At 44.5% G+C, this 15,224-nt stretch overlaps 3 protein-coding genes across 3 annotated transcripts in view; 1 reads left to right on the forward strand and 2 right to left on the reverse strand.

The window, feature by feature from the left end:
• LOC310672852 (uncharacterized protein) overlaps positions 1 to 2,687 on the reverse strand; it is a gene marked incomplete at its 3' end in the record, with an annotated part of 81,222 nt that extends 78,535 nt beyond the window's left edge. The window contains exon 1 of the mRNA XM_083430508.1: positions 2,612 to 2,687. The remainder of the gene's footprint in view (positions 1 to 2,611) is intronic.
• Positions 1 to 15,224, reverse strand: part of LOC310672941 (uncharacterized protein) — a gene marked incomplete at its 5' end in the record, with an annotated part of 173,689 nt that overhangs the window by 76,773 nt on the left and 81,692 nt on the right. The window contains one exon of the mRNA XM_083430624.1: positions 13,092 to 13,254. Coding sequence (XP_083286750.1) covers positions 13,092 to 13,254 — 163 coding nt within the window. The remainder of the gene's footprint in view (positions 1 to 13,091; positions 13,255 to 15,224) is intronic.
• NRM (nurim) lies at positions 4,664 to 6,239 on the forward strand. The gene is made up of 2 exons (XM_083426833.1): positions 4,664 to 4,870; positions 5,728 to 6,239. The coding sequence occupies exons 1-2, from the start codon at positions 4,700 to 4,702 to the stop codon at positions 6,043 to 6,045; spliced, it is 489 nt and encodes a 162-aa protein (XP_083282959.1). The 5' UTR covers positions 4,664 to 4,699; the 3' UTR covers positions 6,046 to 6,239.

The raw sequence follows: 15,224 nt of genomic DNA on the forward strand, positions 1-15,224 counted from the left end.
ATCCAAGATATGTTGGAGATGTAAAGAGAAAAATTGTACTTTTTTCATGTATGGTGGGAATCCAAGAAGGTTAAAGAATACTGGGAAATGATATATAATGAACTGGGGAAAAAAGTTGAAAAAACCCTTTGTTTAAAAACCAGAATCTTTCCTGCTTCTAATTTTAGATCATGATACATGAGAGGGAAATTGGACATAGTTTATGTATGCGACAACAGCAACAAGAATTTTATTAGCACAAGTATGGAAAACAGAAAACGCCAACAAAGGAAGCATGGCAAGCCAAGCTTATGGACTACGCGGAACTGGCTAAGCTGACAGAGAGAATACATGAGAGAGACAACACTGATTTCAAAAAAGAGTGGGAACCATTTATAAACTATATAAAGAGACAGTATAAAGATATGGACTCATTGGCAGGTTTTGACAACTATATAAGAAACAAACTCAGCAGAGTATAGAATTTGTTTAATAAATCAATACGGAAATATGGGGGAAGCCAAAGAGGAGAGAGGGGAGAAATACGGATATAGAAATTGTTCAATTAAGATTTGTGGAAATTTGTTGTTATAATTTGAAAATGAAATAGAAATATTTTTTTTTAAAAAATGTGTTTTGCGATTGCTATCAAGTTGGTTGAGGTTTTTTTCATTTAGTGAGCTTGTAAAACGTAATAAAATTAAATAAATGGCGCAAAGAGTTGACTGGTCACCTAGAAAGGGATGTAAAATAGTACTATTAAGTGAACAAGGCTACAGTTATGAAGATATTAGAAGAAAAATTGGCAGAAACTTAACCAAAGGGGACATTTCTAAATTTTGGAAGAGGTATAAGGAGACGCAGTCACTACAAAATCAGACTGGGCTAAACCCAGGTTAACTGGACAGCAGAACAATGGGACAGTGTTATTTGGAGTGAGGAGACCAAAATCTCGCTTGGTAGTGATGGCATGAAATACGTGAGGAGAATCGCAGGAAATTTACATCCTATTTACACTGCACCTTCCATGAAACACCCAGTCCGTGCTATGATCTGGGGCTGTATGACAGCACGAGGTGTGGACAAAATTTGTGTCATTAATGGGAAAGTAAATGCCCCCAAATACATAGCCCAGACCTTAACTCAATCAAAAATCTATGGAGCTTTTTTTAATTCTTGCATAGCTGTGGCCTGTTGGCTTTGCTAATAAAGTTCTGATTCTATGGAGCTGACTAAAGAAACTTGTTAGTCAGAAGCAGCCCAGCAATAAAACCCAATTAATAAGGGAATAATTTAATCTTAGTTTCACATTATTACAGCTGCAGAACTAAAAAGCTTACTTTACTCCATGGAAGGCTAAAGTATTAACTGACACGGTGAGAATTTTTGTATATCTCTTTTGTTGTATGCGTTTCGTTTCTTCTTTATGACTGCTGTTGTAATAAATAATCCTTCATAAAAGTTATTGCATTACACTTTTCATTACATTATATTTCCATTGATATATAATAAGACTTCTGAAGGCAGCCCTGTACAGGGAAGTATTCAATGTTTTCAGTGTTTTTTATTTTGTTGGAAGCCTTCCAGAGTGGCTGAGGAACCCAGTCACGTGGGCAGGGTGCAAGTAATGAAGAATATTATTATTATTATTATTATTATTATTATTATTCCCTCCTTAGCCTGACCTGCTATGCATGCTAATCAGAGACTCTGTCCCAACCACCCCCTTGAACACAACACGGCTTCCTATTTTTACTGCTATTCTTTACATTTCTATACTGCCCTTCCTCCGAAGATCACAGGGCAGCTTACAATAGAAAATCAGAGATGCACAGCACAGTAAGAAATAAAAACAACTGCCCCCTTACGCACATACAAATGCAGGTGTGAAGGCCATAGATTGTTTAATGAGCCCAATGCCTGGGAGAAGAGGAATGCTTTCACCTGGTGCCTAAAGAGAAGGAAGGAAGGAAGGAAGGAAGGAAGGAAGGAAGGAAGGAAGGAAGGCTGTACATTGAGGTTCACTTCCGAGGGTCTTCTGCCAGTTCCCTCCCTGCAAGAAGCGAAGTGACAGGGAACCAGGCAGAGGGTCTTCTCGCTGGTGGCGCCCTCCCTTCCAATTTCAAATAAAGAAACAACTATCTGACTTTTAGAAGACATCTGGAGGCAGCCCTGTATTGGGAAATTTTTAACGTTTGATGTTTTATTATGGTTTATCTATGTTGTAAGCCGCACAGAGTGGCTAGGGAAGCCCAGCCAGACGGGCAGGTATTATTATTATTATTATTATTATTATTATTAACCTGCCCAACCATGTCCAAGCCTCTCCCCTTTCCCGCCTCCTTTCCTGCAACTCCCTTTGCACCAGATCTGGGCAGGAGGAAGCTTCTCTCTTTCCACAGCGGAAACCCCTCCTCCCCCCCCCTTCAAGGCCCCATTAAGAGAAACAGCTCCCTTTCCTCCCTTCTCTTCTTCTCCCCGCCCCGGGGCTTCTCATCCTGGACCCCCACCCCTTGCCAAGCCCCTTCCCTCCTTCCCCGCCGCTGGCTTTGCACTCACCCGAAATCCTGAGGGCGGAGGCAGATGCAGCGACCCTGGGCAGCGGGGGGGGGGGGTGAATGGGAGCCCCCGCCTGGGAGGCAGGGAGTGACACTGTTTAATTAGGAGGCTTAATTAGGACGTGCTCTGGTCCATGGGGCCACGAAGAGTCGGACACGACTAAACAACAACAACAATTAGGACGAAGCAGCCCCTATTGTAAAGCTTCCGCTGGTGAAGCCGGAAGTCAGGTGACTCTGGCGAGGCAGGAGAAGTTTCTCCCCCCCCCCCCCCACAGCCTCCTTCCTTTCCTTTGATAATTGGGGGAAGGAAAACCTTGCAGGACCAGCCAATGGGGAGACGAGGGAGGGAAGCTGGGCTTCCAGTATAGGGAACATCAGCCACTTTGGACCCCTCCCTCTTGCAAGAACGTATTGTAATCAATAAACTCTTTACTGCCTCACCCATTTGGTTCAGATTGTATTTCAAGGAGGGATCAAGGGTCTCATGACCCACTCTTACAATGCAGGAAGCAGCTTACAGCAAAAAAAGCCTAATAACTCTTCTGGGTAAATGAATAAATCATTTTAATAAATATTTAAATGGAGACCATATTTTACATTCTCATGTTCATGCAAACATGTTTCCACTCCAACCTCACTTTCTCCCTATTTTCCCCTCTCTAAAGAGTTCTTTATACAGAAATCTCCTGAAAAGAAGTCTCTCTATTTAAATTATACGGAGGGACCACTCTCTGTCTGGCTTATTGCACCTTCATAACACCCTGTGTCTTTTGCAGTGTCCTGTATTCTCCTCACAGACACAGAGAAACAGTGAACAGTGACATGCAGCAGCAGCAGCAGCAGCAAGACAGACGCCCTGTCAAAGAATACCTCCCATTCGACCACTCCCATGAATCTTTGGGGGGGGGGACCATGTACTTTAGATGCCTGCCAAATGTACGCTACGGATGTGAAAGCAATTTTCTTCACTGAAAATACTGGGGGGAAAGGGAAGGCAGTTTTAATTTGTAAGGAGAGTGGGGAAGTTCTTTGCTTTGCTTTCAGTCCTGACAAATAAAGCGATAAATTTAAAAAGCAACCCCTGTTTTCAGTGCTTTCTTTTTAAAGCAAATATGGTGCCGGTAATCACCATGAAATTGTTACAGCAAGTGTCATACTTTGAACAGTTTGGGGAAAAGAGGTTCCGGTATTGCGTAACCTTGAGTACCCCGGAAAAAAGACCCCTTTTTCTTTGTTAAGAAAAGCACCATAATTGCATGGGGGGTGATTGGGGGGGGAGACAATCAACACTGCCAGTAGTACCTGTATGCAACCATATACACAAGAACTCTGTAGCAATGAATCCACTAACAAATGGGAGGGGGGTGATGGGTGATAAACAAATCTAAACAGCATCTCGAGTGCTGAGATCCCATCAAAGGGAAGGGAAATGTGCACATGCCCTACAGCTGTGATAACATCTCTCTGAACGTCTTGCTTTTTTCATACTATATCCATAGTTCCCTCAACCATTCCTCATAGGGCTTGGTTTCCAGACCCGTGGTCAGTTTAACTCCAACTCCCATTAGCCCCCACTGGCGTGGCCAATGGCCAGGAATGACAGAAGTCATAGCCTAGCATAGTTCAGTGGGATGTGGGCAGGCCTTAGGTTTGCATGCTCATGCGCAACTGTCAGTTTGGAAGCTTCCACTCTTTTTCAGACCAAAGGGCCAGATTCCCTCCTGGATCGCCTTCCAGGGGCCACATGCCAGGGCTGGGCAGGGTGAGAGAGGCAAAGGTGGGTTGAACAAGGAGCGCAACTTTTGCCTTTCTACAGGAAGTTATATCTGATACACACACAACAATCCACCCTCTACCAAGCAGGGAGGAGGCATTGTCAAGAGTTGAAAGGTTCATCCCGGCTGGCTAAGGGGCAAAGCAGAGCCATGGATTCAGAGCAGTGAATTCAGAGGACCACAGACCACATGTGCATTTGGCCCCCCAGTATCATAACCCAGTATGGATATGATTTGTATGATTTGGCTAATGCCTGCATGTCCAGCGGATTTTCTACAATGCGATCGCAGTTTTGGAGTCCCAAAATGCAGCCATATGAGACGCGTTCCTGCAGGAGAATCTACTTTTATCTAATGTGCCTTTTCCTTCCCACCTAGCTGCTGATGAGGTACTGGCAGCCTGTGCAGGATGCTCCTGTGCTCTGGAATACGAGCAGGGAGCCGTGGGTCACTTGGGTCCCTCTCATCTGCTTCATCCTCCACTTCATTGCTTGGCTGGTCATCTTTAGCATCCTCCTCATCTTTGACTACGCAGAGCTGATGGGGGTCAAACAGGTACCGCACAGCTTCCCTTTCCCCATCTACAGAGGCCACCGTCCGATATTTGGCGGCTGAGCTCAGCGAGGCCCAATGACCCAACCAATGAGGGTGATAGAAGACCTTTCCTCCTGTTTTGCAATATTTCTAAAAAGAGAGGTCCCAGGGTTGAAGCAAATTTGGAAGCCATGACCTCTCTCTTGGAAGCTCTTAATGTGCTCTGGCTTTACAGTGATAGCAGTTAGGGGGTGCATTGGATTTGGATTAATTCTGAGGGATTTATGTATTTTTAAATAATTTTTTGATTTTAAAACTATAAGTTACAATACAACCACACACATCCACTTTTGGGGATTCCTCAGAATCTCTGGACTTCCCATCTTCCCCTCCGTGGGTCCTATTATTAAACCTTTTCTACTGCATCTTTTTCAATAGTCCATATTTTATATAGGTCCATAGTACTTGCTACGAGTGTTATTTCAATCCTGCTAATGTTTTCATCTGTTTACAGTGGTCTCCAAGATAAATTATAAATTCCCCTCATCCTTTCCTAAAGTTATGGTCTTCTTGGTTCCTGAGCCTAACGGTCAGTTTTGCCATTTTGGCATAGTCCAGCAGTTTAATTTGCCATTCCTCTCTGGTAGGGACATTCTCGTCTTTCCATCTCTGGAATTCTGAGGGATTTTTGATCAAGGCAGGGACCGCAGAAGCACTTAGTGTTGTCTCAGCAGTCCAGACAACAAAACAAAAACAGATCTCACATTACCCCTAAGTGAATATGTAGAGGCCCAATGTGTACACAGGTCTAAAATGTCTTGTTTCCCCAAAGGATTTGTGTGTCCGCGGTGCAAATGGGTGTTTCTCTCGTTCCGTAGGTTTACTACCACTGCCTGGGCATGGGGGACCCTTTGGCCGTGAAGTCCACAAGTGCCATCCGCCTCTTCTCCCACCTGCGTCACCCCGTGTACCTGGAGTTTCTCCTCATCCTGTGGGCCGTTCCCTGCCTTTCTCTTGACCGCCTGCTCCTCGCATTGCTCTTCACAGCCTACATCACCTGCGCCCACAACCTTGACCAGCAAGACTACCTCTACTTGCGAGCTCAGCTGGACAAGAAGTTCCAGATCTTCTCCCGTGAGGAGGCAGCCTATGGAGATCTGCTGGCTCAGAATGGCCCCTCCGTCCTTAAGAACTGAACCGGTGTGGCCCCAATTTTATATGCGGGTGCTGGTGTCCTAGTATATTGGGGCCTGAGAGCCTGGTACCTTGCACTCTCCCATGCTAAGCACTGAACGATGCAATGTGCCTTGTATATCGTTTTGCTTTTATGCACTTGGGACTTGAGTGGTCTATAAATGGGACCTAAGAGTTCTGGCTTCCAGCAGGCCTACTTTGCTACAACTCTTAAAACACATATAAGGAGTTCTCTATGGTGATCCCAGGTCGAGCCACATGGCCCAGTAGGTTGGAATCCTTGAGGAAAGAGGTGGAACTCCAAAGATGGCAGAATTCAACCCCAAGTTCCTTGGAGGGAAGTCTTTAGAGCAGGGGTGGGGAAAGCCTATGGCCCTCCAGAAGTTGGTGGACTTCAGCTGCCATCTACATCTGGAGGGCTGTGGATGCCCCATACCTGCTGTATAGGCTTAAAGGGATATAAAAGGTAAAGGTAAAGGTAAAGGTACCCCTGCCCGTACGGGCCAGTCTTGCCAGACTCTAGGGTTGTGCGCCCATCTCACTCAAAGAGGCCAAGGGCCAGCGCTGTCCGAAGACACTTCCGGGTCACGTGGCCAGCGTGACATCGCTGCTCTGGCGAGCCAGAGCCGCACACGGAAACGCCGTTTACCTTCCCGCTAGCAAGCTACTTCTGCTTACATTATTTCATCTTAACACTCTTTTAACTAAATGCTCTTATATTCTTATCATTTTTATACCATATCCGTTAAATTACATCTTATATTTAATAATTTTCATAACATTATTCCTTATCTTTTACTCTCCCTTTTATAGTTGTGTTTACTCAAACCCTGCTAGCGAGTCTATTTCTTTACAATATTCCTGCAAATACAACATAAATGAATCTGTCCTTTTTAAAGTCTCTGTTGTCTTTATCTCTTGTGCTTCCTGTACGTTTGGCCATTTCTGCATATTCCATTATTTTGACATGCCAGTCTTCTTTCGTTGTTATCTTGTCATCTTTCCAGTTTTAAGCTAGTAGAATCCTGGCTGCCCTTGTGGCATACATAAATAAGTTCTTCAACTCTTTGGGTAAACACTGCCCTGTGATACCTAATAAGAAAGCTTCTGTTTTTTTAGCAAGTTATTTTAAACATTTTTTTCCATCTCATTATAAATCATTTCCCCTTAATTTTTTATTACAATTCTACCACATGTGGTAAAATGTTCCTTCTTTCTCTCCACACTTCCAACATATATTAGAACATGATCTACACATTTTAGCCATTTTCATATAATTCTTTCAAATTTATACAATCCGTAATTTTTAGGTCCACCTTTAGTTTTCCCAGTCTTTCATTTGTATATTATGTCCATTTTGTGCCCAATTTTTGTGATCTTTGAATCAAGTACATTTACAGGCAAAAGCGGGCTGGGGGTGGGCAGGGGTTGATTCTAGGATTATGTCTCCAGGCTCCACCTAGCAATGGTTGATCTTTGCCTTAATTTGTAGCTCAATGCCTTGAACAACCACTAGCATTTCTTTTTAAATGCTGATAATGCTTTTAATGTAGCTTTTGTATTATTATTTCTGTACCCCCTTTCTAACCAAGTATTTTTATACATATGAAAAGCAAATCTTGGATTGAGAAGATAATGGTTTGTAAAGTAAAAAAACGGGTGTGTGTTTTTAAAAGAAGTTTGGTTTGTCTCTGTTCTGAAATTTGGTTTTAAAGTAAAGTGTGTCAATATATTTGGGTTTGTTTATAAAGCAGAAGTGACCAGCTGCTCCTGGAAGCTAAAAATGAGCTCTGAATCAACAAAAGTTTTACCTATAATTATTCCTAATGAAAAGTTGTAAGAAACGTGAGATTTTCCACCCTTGAGTTTTTGAACTACAACTCCCATCAATCTTGGCCATACAGGCTGAGCCTTATGGGAGTTGTTCCCCAACATCTGAACAACCCCATGTTGGATATCCCTGCTCTATACTTTATTGTTATTTATTTCATTTCTATACCGCTTTATATTTTTAAGAAAAACCTCAAAGCGGTTTACAGCATATTAAATCAATAAAACATAAATAAAACAATTTGAAAAGAGTGAAATACAGTGGTGCCTCGGATTAAGAACTTAATTGGTTCTGGAGGTCCATTCTTAACCTAAAACTGTTCTTAACTTGAGGTACCACTTTAGCTAATGGGGCCTCCCGCTGCTGCCGTGCAATTTCTGTTCTCATCCTGAGGTGAAGTTCTCAACCAGAGGTACAACCTCTGGGCTAGTGGATTTTGTAACCTGAAATGTTTGTCACCTGAGGTGTTTTTATCCCAACTTACTACTGTATAGAGTATATTCAAAGCAACATAAAAGAAAACGAAAACATTATCTTAAAGATTTCAAAATAAAACATTACAAAGGAGGTCAACTACAGAACACATATTTAACATAGTAGGGCTGGGTGAGTCTGGGCCCCGCCCCCAGGGCCAGGTGGGAAAGGCCTTGCAGGGAGTGGCCTTCACGCCTCTCAGCCGGGCGATGTTCCTCCGGCCTCATGAGGATCCTCTCTAATGGGACCCAAGTGTGTTTAAGGTTGCAATTAACTTAATCTTCCCTAGATCTGCTTTTAGCAGAAGCATGTGCCACATCCACTGCCCATCTTCAAAGTCAGAGTAGCAATCCAGGGACCCTTTTTTTAAAAAAAAGAGAAAAAAAGTTATTTTTAAAACGCTATTTTTAAAGAAAAATTAAGAAGTAATCTCTTCTGTCGCACGACCTTCCTCTGGGCCCTGGCCTGTTCTCTAGGAGTGCTAGCCGCCGTGGAGTAGGCTCAAGTCGGGCCTGGGTTCGGTCACGCGTCCTTGCCCTCCCAGTGCTCTCCTCCCTCTGCTCCTCAGCGGCAGCAGTGGCATGGCAAGGTCGGGGCTTCCCTCTTTTTCTCCTTCCTCTTTCTCTCTCTTCCTTCTCCTTCTTCTCCCTGCCTTGTCTCCAGGGTTTTCCTGGCCCCGGAGCGCTGCTGGGCAGATGGCCAGGTGCTCTCGCTTCTGTCTTGATTTGGGTCGTGAGGGGGGGGGTCATTGGTTCCCCCAGTTCCTCCTCAGCAGTGGAAGCGGCAGCGGCAGTCTCAGCACCCTGGAGCCAGCCTGGTAGCGCAGTTGACTCTGGCTGGCTTCAGGAGCTGCTGCTGCGTGGCACCCGCCATTTTGCCTCGCCAGAAGTCCCCATATGCTGTGTCTTGTGCCGTTGAAACAATCATGCAACATTCATTCCCTCCTAATAAATCTACAACACTTAAAATACAAACCCGGGGACATGAAATGATATCCAGGGACATTCCAGGGACAGATTTTGGCCGTGGACAGATTTGTAAATCCGGGGACTTTCCCCGGGAAACGGCGACGTCTGGTAACCATAGTTCAAGGTTGCAATTAACTTAATCTTCCCTACTCCAGACCTGCTTTTAGCAGAAGCATGTACCAGCTTCAAAGTCAGAGTAGCAACCACATGTATCCTATCAGTACGCTTGGCTCCTTCTCTTCGGCGTTGCTGAGGCTCTCCTCCTCCCGCCCCCTCTCATGAAACAACAGCCTCCTTTTAAGCACCCCGACAGGTATTGACATGCCCCCCACCATTGCTCTCGTGGCACATGTATGATACAGGCGCTTCGCTCTAATGCCTCCTGAAGCATCTTACGCTCTGAGACAAAGGGACGCTCTCCTGCTAAAAGCACACACGCCGATTACAGGCGTGTACTCAGGAGAAACAAGAACCAGCCTTGCGCAGAAAAAGAAGCATCCCTTGTAAATCTCAACCTTTATTCCCCCCCCCCCCCGGCCTAGACCCAGGCCCACGCTGTCTCCCCTAAAGCAAAATCTAAGCGCAGTCTCCAGGGATTGTGCTGAGGAGAGCTGCACTGAGGCAAAATGGTGGGAGCCTCCCAATCCCCCTTAATCTTCCCAGGAGCAGGACTGTATAGATTTGGAACAGTGGTTTGCAGAGGAACATAGTTCAGAAGGCAGAAGCTGGGAAATACTGGATGGGGAACAGCTTGAAGAAAAAACACTGGGGGAGAGAGAGGTAACTGATGCACTGTCTCTGGAAAGCATCCCTACGCTTTCCCCAAGGTCAGGGAGAGCTGTGAAAGTGGCAGGACAGAAAGCACAGAGGGTACGAGCCCAGGTTACAAGATGCAGAAGTGACATGGGTGACTAGCAATGTGAGGGGGTGGACTTCTTCATTGGGAGCACTGCCATTCCTAGAAGACAGGTTCTTTGTTCTCTCGCTGGAATCATTAAAGTTTCTAACAGGTAAGAAGACTCCTTTTCCTTTGTTCTGCTTATCTACGGCCAAGGGGGGAAGGAAGCCAGTTTCCTGAAGCCTGACAGATGCTGATCCACAAGACAAGGGCAGCGCATCATTTTGGCACTGAAGGGCGGAGGTCAAAACTCAACAGATTCATCACACACCTTGAACATTCCAGATTCACACTCTCCCCGTTTATCTAGCAACAACTTGCAACTTCTTTTGTACATATAGTATATGTGACCTTCATTACTTTAATACATATATATATGTGTGTGTGTACAAATTTAAATATAAACACCAGAACATCTCACTGGTTCCATGCATTTAAAATTGATTTCCGCCTTTATGAGTTTCTTGATGTGAAGTAAAGAGTGCATCTTGAGTGGAACACGGCATACATTTATGGCTTTTCACCTGTGTGAATTCGCTCATGAATATTAAGGTCTCCACACAGTCTGAAGCTCTTTCCACACTCCATACATTTAAATGGTTTCTGCCCTGTATGAGTTTTTTGATGTTTTCTAAGTGTTCCATTGTCACTGAATTTCTTTCCACATTCAATACATGTAAATGGTTTCTCCCCCGTGTGAGTTCGTTGATGTCTTCTAAGTGTTCCACATTCACTGAAGTTCTTTCCACATTCAATGCAATTAAATGGTTTCTCCCCTGTGTGAGTTCGTTCATGTATTCTAAGGGCTCCATTTTGACTGAAGCCCTTTCCACATTCAATACATTCAAATGGTTTCTGCCCTGTATGAGTTCGTTGGTGTATTCTAAGTGTTCCACTTTCACTGAAGCTCTTTCCACATTCAGTACATTTAAAAGGTTTCTCCCCCGTGTGAGTTCGTTGATGGCCTCTAAGGGCTGCATTCCCACTGAAGCTCTTTCCACATTCAACACATTCAAATGGTTTCTCTCCTGTGTGAGTTCGTTGATGTATTCTAAGGTATCCACTTGCACTAAAGCTCTTTCCACATTCAATGCATTTAAATGGTTTCTCTCCTGTGTGAATTCGTTGATGTAGTCTAAGGTATCTACTTTCACTAAAGGTCTTTCCACATTCAATACATTCAAATGGTTTCTCCCCCGTGTGAGCTCGTTGATGTATTCTAAGGTTTCTGCTTTCATTGAAGCCCTTTCCACATTCAATACATTCAAATGGTTTCTCCCCCGTGTTAGTTCGTTGATGTATTCTAAGGTTTCTACTTTCACTGAAGCTCTTTCCACAGTCAATACATTTAAATGGTTTCTCGCCTGTGTGAGTTCGTTGATGTCTCCTAAGTGCTCCATTCTCACTGAAGCTCTTTCCACATTCAATGCATTTAAATGGCTTCTCCCCCGTGTGAGTTCGTTGATGTATTCTAAGGTTTCTACTTTCACTGAAGCTCTTTCCACATTCAATACATTTAAACTGTTTCTCCCTCATTTGATTTCGTTGATGTATTCCAAGTGTTCGGCTACAACTGTAGCTCTTTCCACACTCCATGTATTCAAATGGTTTCTCTCCTGTGTGAGTTTGTTGGTGTATCCTCATTCTTCCACAGTGACTAAAGCACATTCCACTTTCCCTGCATTTAAATTGTTTCTTTGTTCTTCCCAATGAATTCACAGATGGCTCCATAGAATTCTGACCATCCTCTTCCTCACCTATTTGGGAGTCGGGGGGGGGGAGAGAATACTGTTAGACTTTTACGAAAGACAAGAAAGCAACTGAACACACGCCAATTCCCTTGTGCACTTTCTCTTATTTTCACGCGCTCTCCATTCTCCACTGTCCTCTCCATGTTCCAAACTTTTAGGAATGCAGATGGGACAATGGCAAGAGAAACCCATGATCACCCCATTCACACTTAAGAGAGCACCATCATTTTATAGTAGAGATCTACGGTGGAACTGGCCTATAAGACACATCTGTCTTTTTCTTTTTCAAGTGAGGAAATGATCTCAGGCTCCAATAGCAGTCTCTCCTACGAGTAAGAAGTGAAACGGAAGTGCTCTTATGCCACATGTAACTGTAAAAATATTGCAATATATTAGAACCTAAACAGAGCCTACTGCATTGGGTAAAGGCCCACCTAGTCCAGCATCCTGTTTTCAAAGTGGCCAAGCAGATGCTTGGGGGAAACCAGCAAGCAAGATTTCAGCCCAAGAGCCCTCTGCCCTCCTGTGCTTTCCAGAAATTAGTATTAAGAAGCATTATTGCCTAGAACCACGAGGGCAGAGCACAGACACCAGCCTAATCCTTTCCCCCCAAGATATCCAAGTTGCTGGCCGTCACTGTTTCCAGTAGGATAGAAGTCCATAGATTAACTATGCTTCTGTTTATTCATCTTTGGAGTCCTTAAAGGCTCATAAATGTATTATGAGCTAAGCCCATGAGTCTCTTTGTTGGTTTTGTACACTTAATTTGAAATTTGTACCAAGGTTGTACCACTGTATCTCCATGTAAGCTTATGGAGGGACAGAATTACAGGCGCTCTATAAATTATTATCCCACTCACCCACTCTCACACACAACCCCTGTCTGTAAGACTGGCAAGTTCAAACAATTTGCTTATAATACTGGCCACCCTTGGTTTCCATGTGCCCAATCCTATGTGCAGAGCCTCCAGCCAAAAACAAAGAGCTGCTTTGAAAAAAGCCTCACCCTTTTCTTTCTTCCTTTCTTCCTTCCCCTTCCTGCCTTTGGTCTTCTCTCCATCTTTTCCTCTTTCTCCCTCCACCATCCAGCCATCCATGTCCCCATCTCCTCTCCCCTGGAACTCACCAGATTTCTCCGAGGGTCCCGGGAGGGGATGATCAGAGGTCGTAGGGAGGGATGCAGGAGACAGCTTGAGCAGGTCAGCTGTCCATCTTCCTCCGTCCATCCTGACCAGGTTTGGACGTTCAACTTCTTGAGGAGCACAGAAGCCAAGGCACGTTGTAGCTTCCTGGAAGGAAGGAAGAAGCAAATGGAGTCTCAGAGCTCCTGCAGGGATTTTGCCCAACACATTCTGTTGCCCCTGTAGAAGCCCCTAATGGGCACCCGCTTCCCAAGAGCCTCCACCCGTTTTCAAACACCTTTGGCAATTCCTTCCATCTGCCTGTCCCGTCTCCCTTCCCAAGGCTGGCATGGTATGGGCAGTAGTGGCCTTGTGGCAGTTGCCCAAAGGGCCACAATAAATGTGATAATGTTTACCCCTTTAAATCCTTGAGTGTGCTTCTAATACAGAAGTTATGGTAGTCTGTGCTTTATGAAACTGATTATTTTGCAAGTTGCCGCCCCTCAATAGGGGCAAAAATACAGCTAATAGGAGAATCACAAAGATACAGTTGAAAGGTAGGACATGAGTTGCTATGTGATGCAAATGGCTGCATGTAACACAGGTTCCCAACATGCACACCAACACAACGTAACAGAACGTGGTAGGCATCAGAACACATTCAGCAGAAATTGCCAGTGCTTGTTGTGCGTGTGTATTATAATAAAATGAGGTAATGATGAATATGAGGAATGTGGAACTCCAAAGGGACTTTTTAAAGGGGGGGGTACATAACAAAAATTTAAATTCTTTTGGCAACAATAAACATTAAAACAAGGAACTGCTGAGCAAAACCAGAAACAGGAGCATGTGCAGAAGTGATTGCGGAGAGGGGCAGGGCCTTCAAAGGTCCCATAATCGACCCAAAACAACACAGAAGTCTACCTGTCGATTGCAATCCACCGCTTGGACATCCCTGATGTATATGATTGGTGGAAACTGAAATTCTTTGTTTGACATGACATATATAAATACCACTGCCTGGAACACCAGACAGAGTTGCAGTTTTGTGAAATGATCCAGCTGTAACCTATTGCTTTGCAATCAACACAACTCCTATCTCCTCTCGTTTCTAAGTTTTATTGGCGTAAACTCAGCAGATAAGCCATTTTCTCGCTTACGACAGCCTGAGAGTAAATCCCGTGGAATATAAGGACTGCTCTGAATACATGGGTGGCCCTTGCATGGAGAAGGAAGCTCCTTCCTTGCATCTGGACCCCCTGGGAGAGGCGGTGGGTCCACCCACTGCTTCCTCTGCCCTCACTGCCTCCTCCTCTGTCCTCCTGCCCTGCAAATACCCCCTGCTCAGGGGAGAGAGGCAGAAAGAGCCTTCAAACCCATCTGTTTCCTCCTCCTCCTCCGCTGCCTTTTCTTGCAGCAGCCCAGTGAGAGGGGAAGGAGCCGCAGCGCCTGGTTCACTTCAGATACACACGAGGTTTACTGATGTTGTGAATGAACAAGACCTCTGCCTTCCATGCGGTGGGAGTGGGGGGCTTAAAAGTGGGGGAGAGACCTCCCCCTCCTGTCCATTTGGGAAACAGGAGCCTTTGCCATTAGTAAACAACTTAGACGGCAAGTTCACAAGAGAAGCACTTTGGAGCACTGCTTGCTCGCTCATGCTATGTGTGTTTGCACCTCGAGGACAACAGACATATTTAAACCACGTGATTTCTTAAATTGGTAATTTCTTTAAAATCGAAGGCAATTTCCACAAAAGACTTCAATGTTTGGTTTCTTTGGGTGTTTTTTATTTTGTTGGAAGCCGCTCAGAGTGGCTGGGGAAACCCAGACAATGGGCGGGGTATTATTGTTGTTGTTATTATTATTATTATTATTTTATTGTGAGCCTTGCTAGCAATGCCCAACCCTCTCCCCTTTCCCGCCTCCTTCCCTGCAACTCCCTTTGCACCAGATCTGGGCAGGAGGAAGCTTCTCTCTTTCCACAACGGAACACTCCCCCCCAATCCACCTTCAAGGCCCCATTAAGAAGGCAAGAAGGAAAGTACTGTAATTTAGATCATGTTTGTGTACTGTTTTTATACACAGTACACAATGAATCATGATAAAATTATACAGCTGAATGGGTATTGGGTAGATGC

Source organism: Podarcis tiliguerta (genome assembly GCF_965153285.1).
Source record: "Podarcis tiliguerta genome assembly, chromosome: 2".
NCBI lineage: Eukaryota > Metazoa > Chordata > Lepidosauria > Squamata > Lacertidae > Podarcis > Podarcis tiliguerta.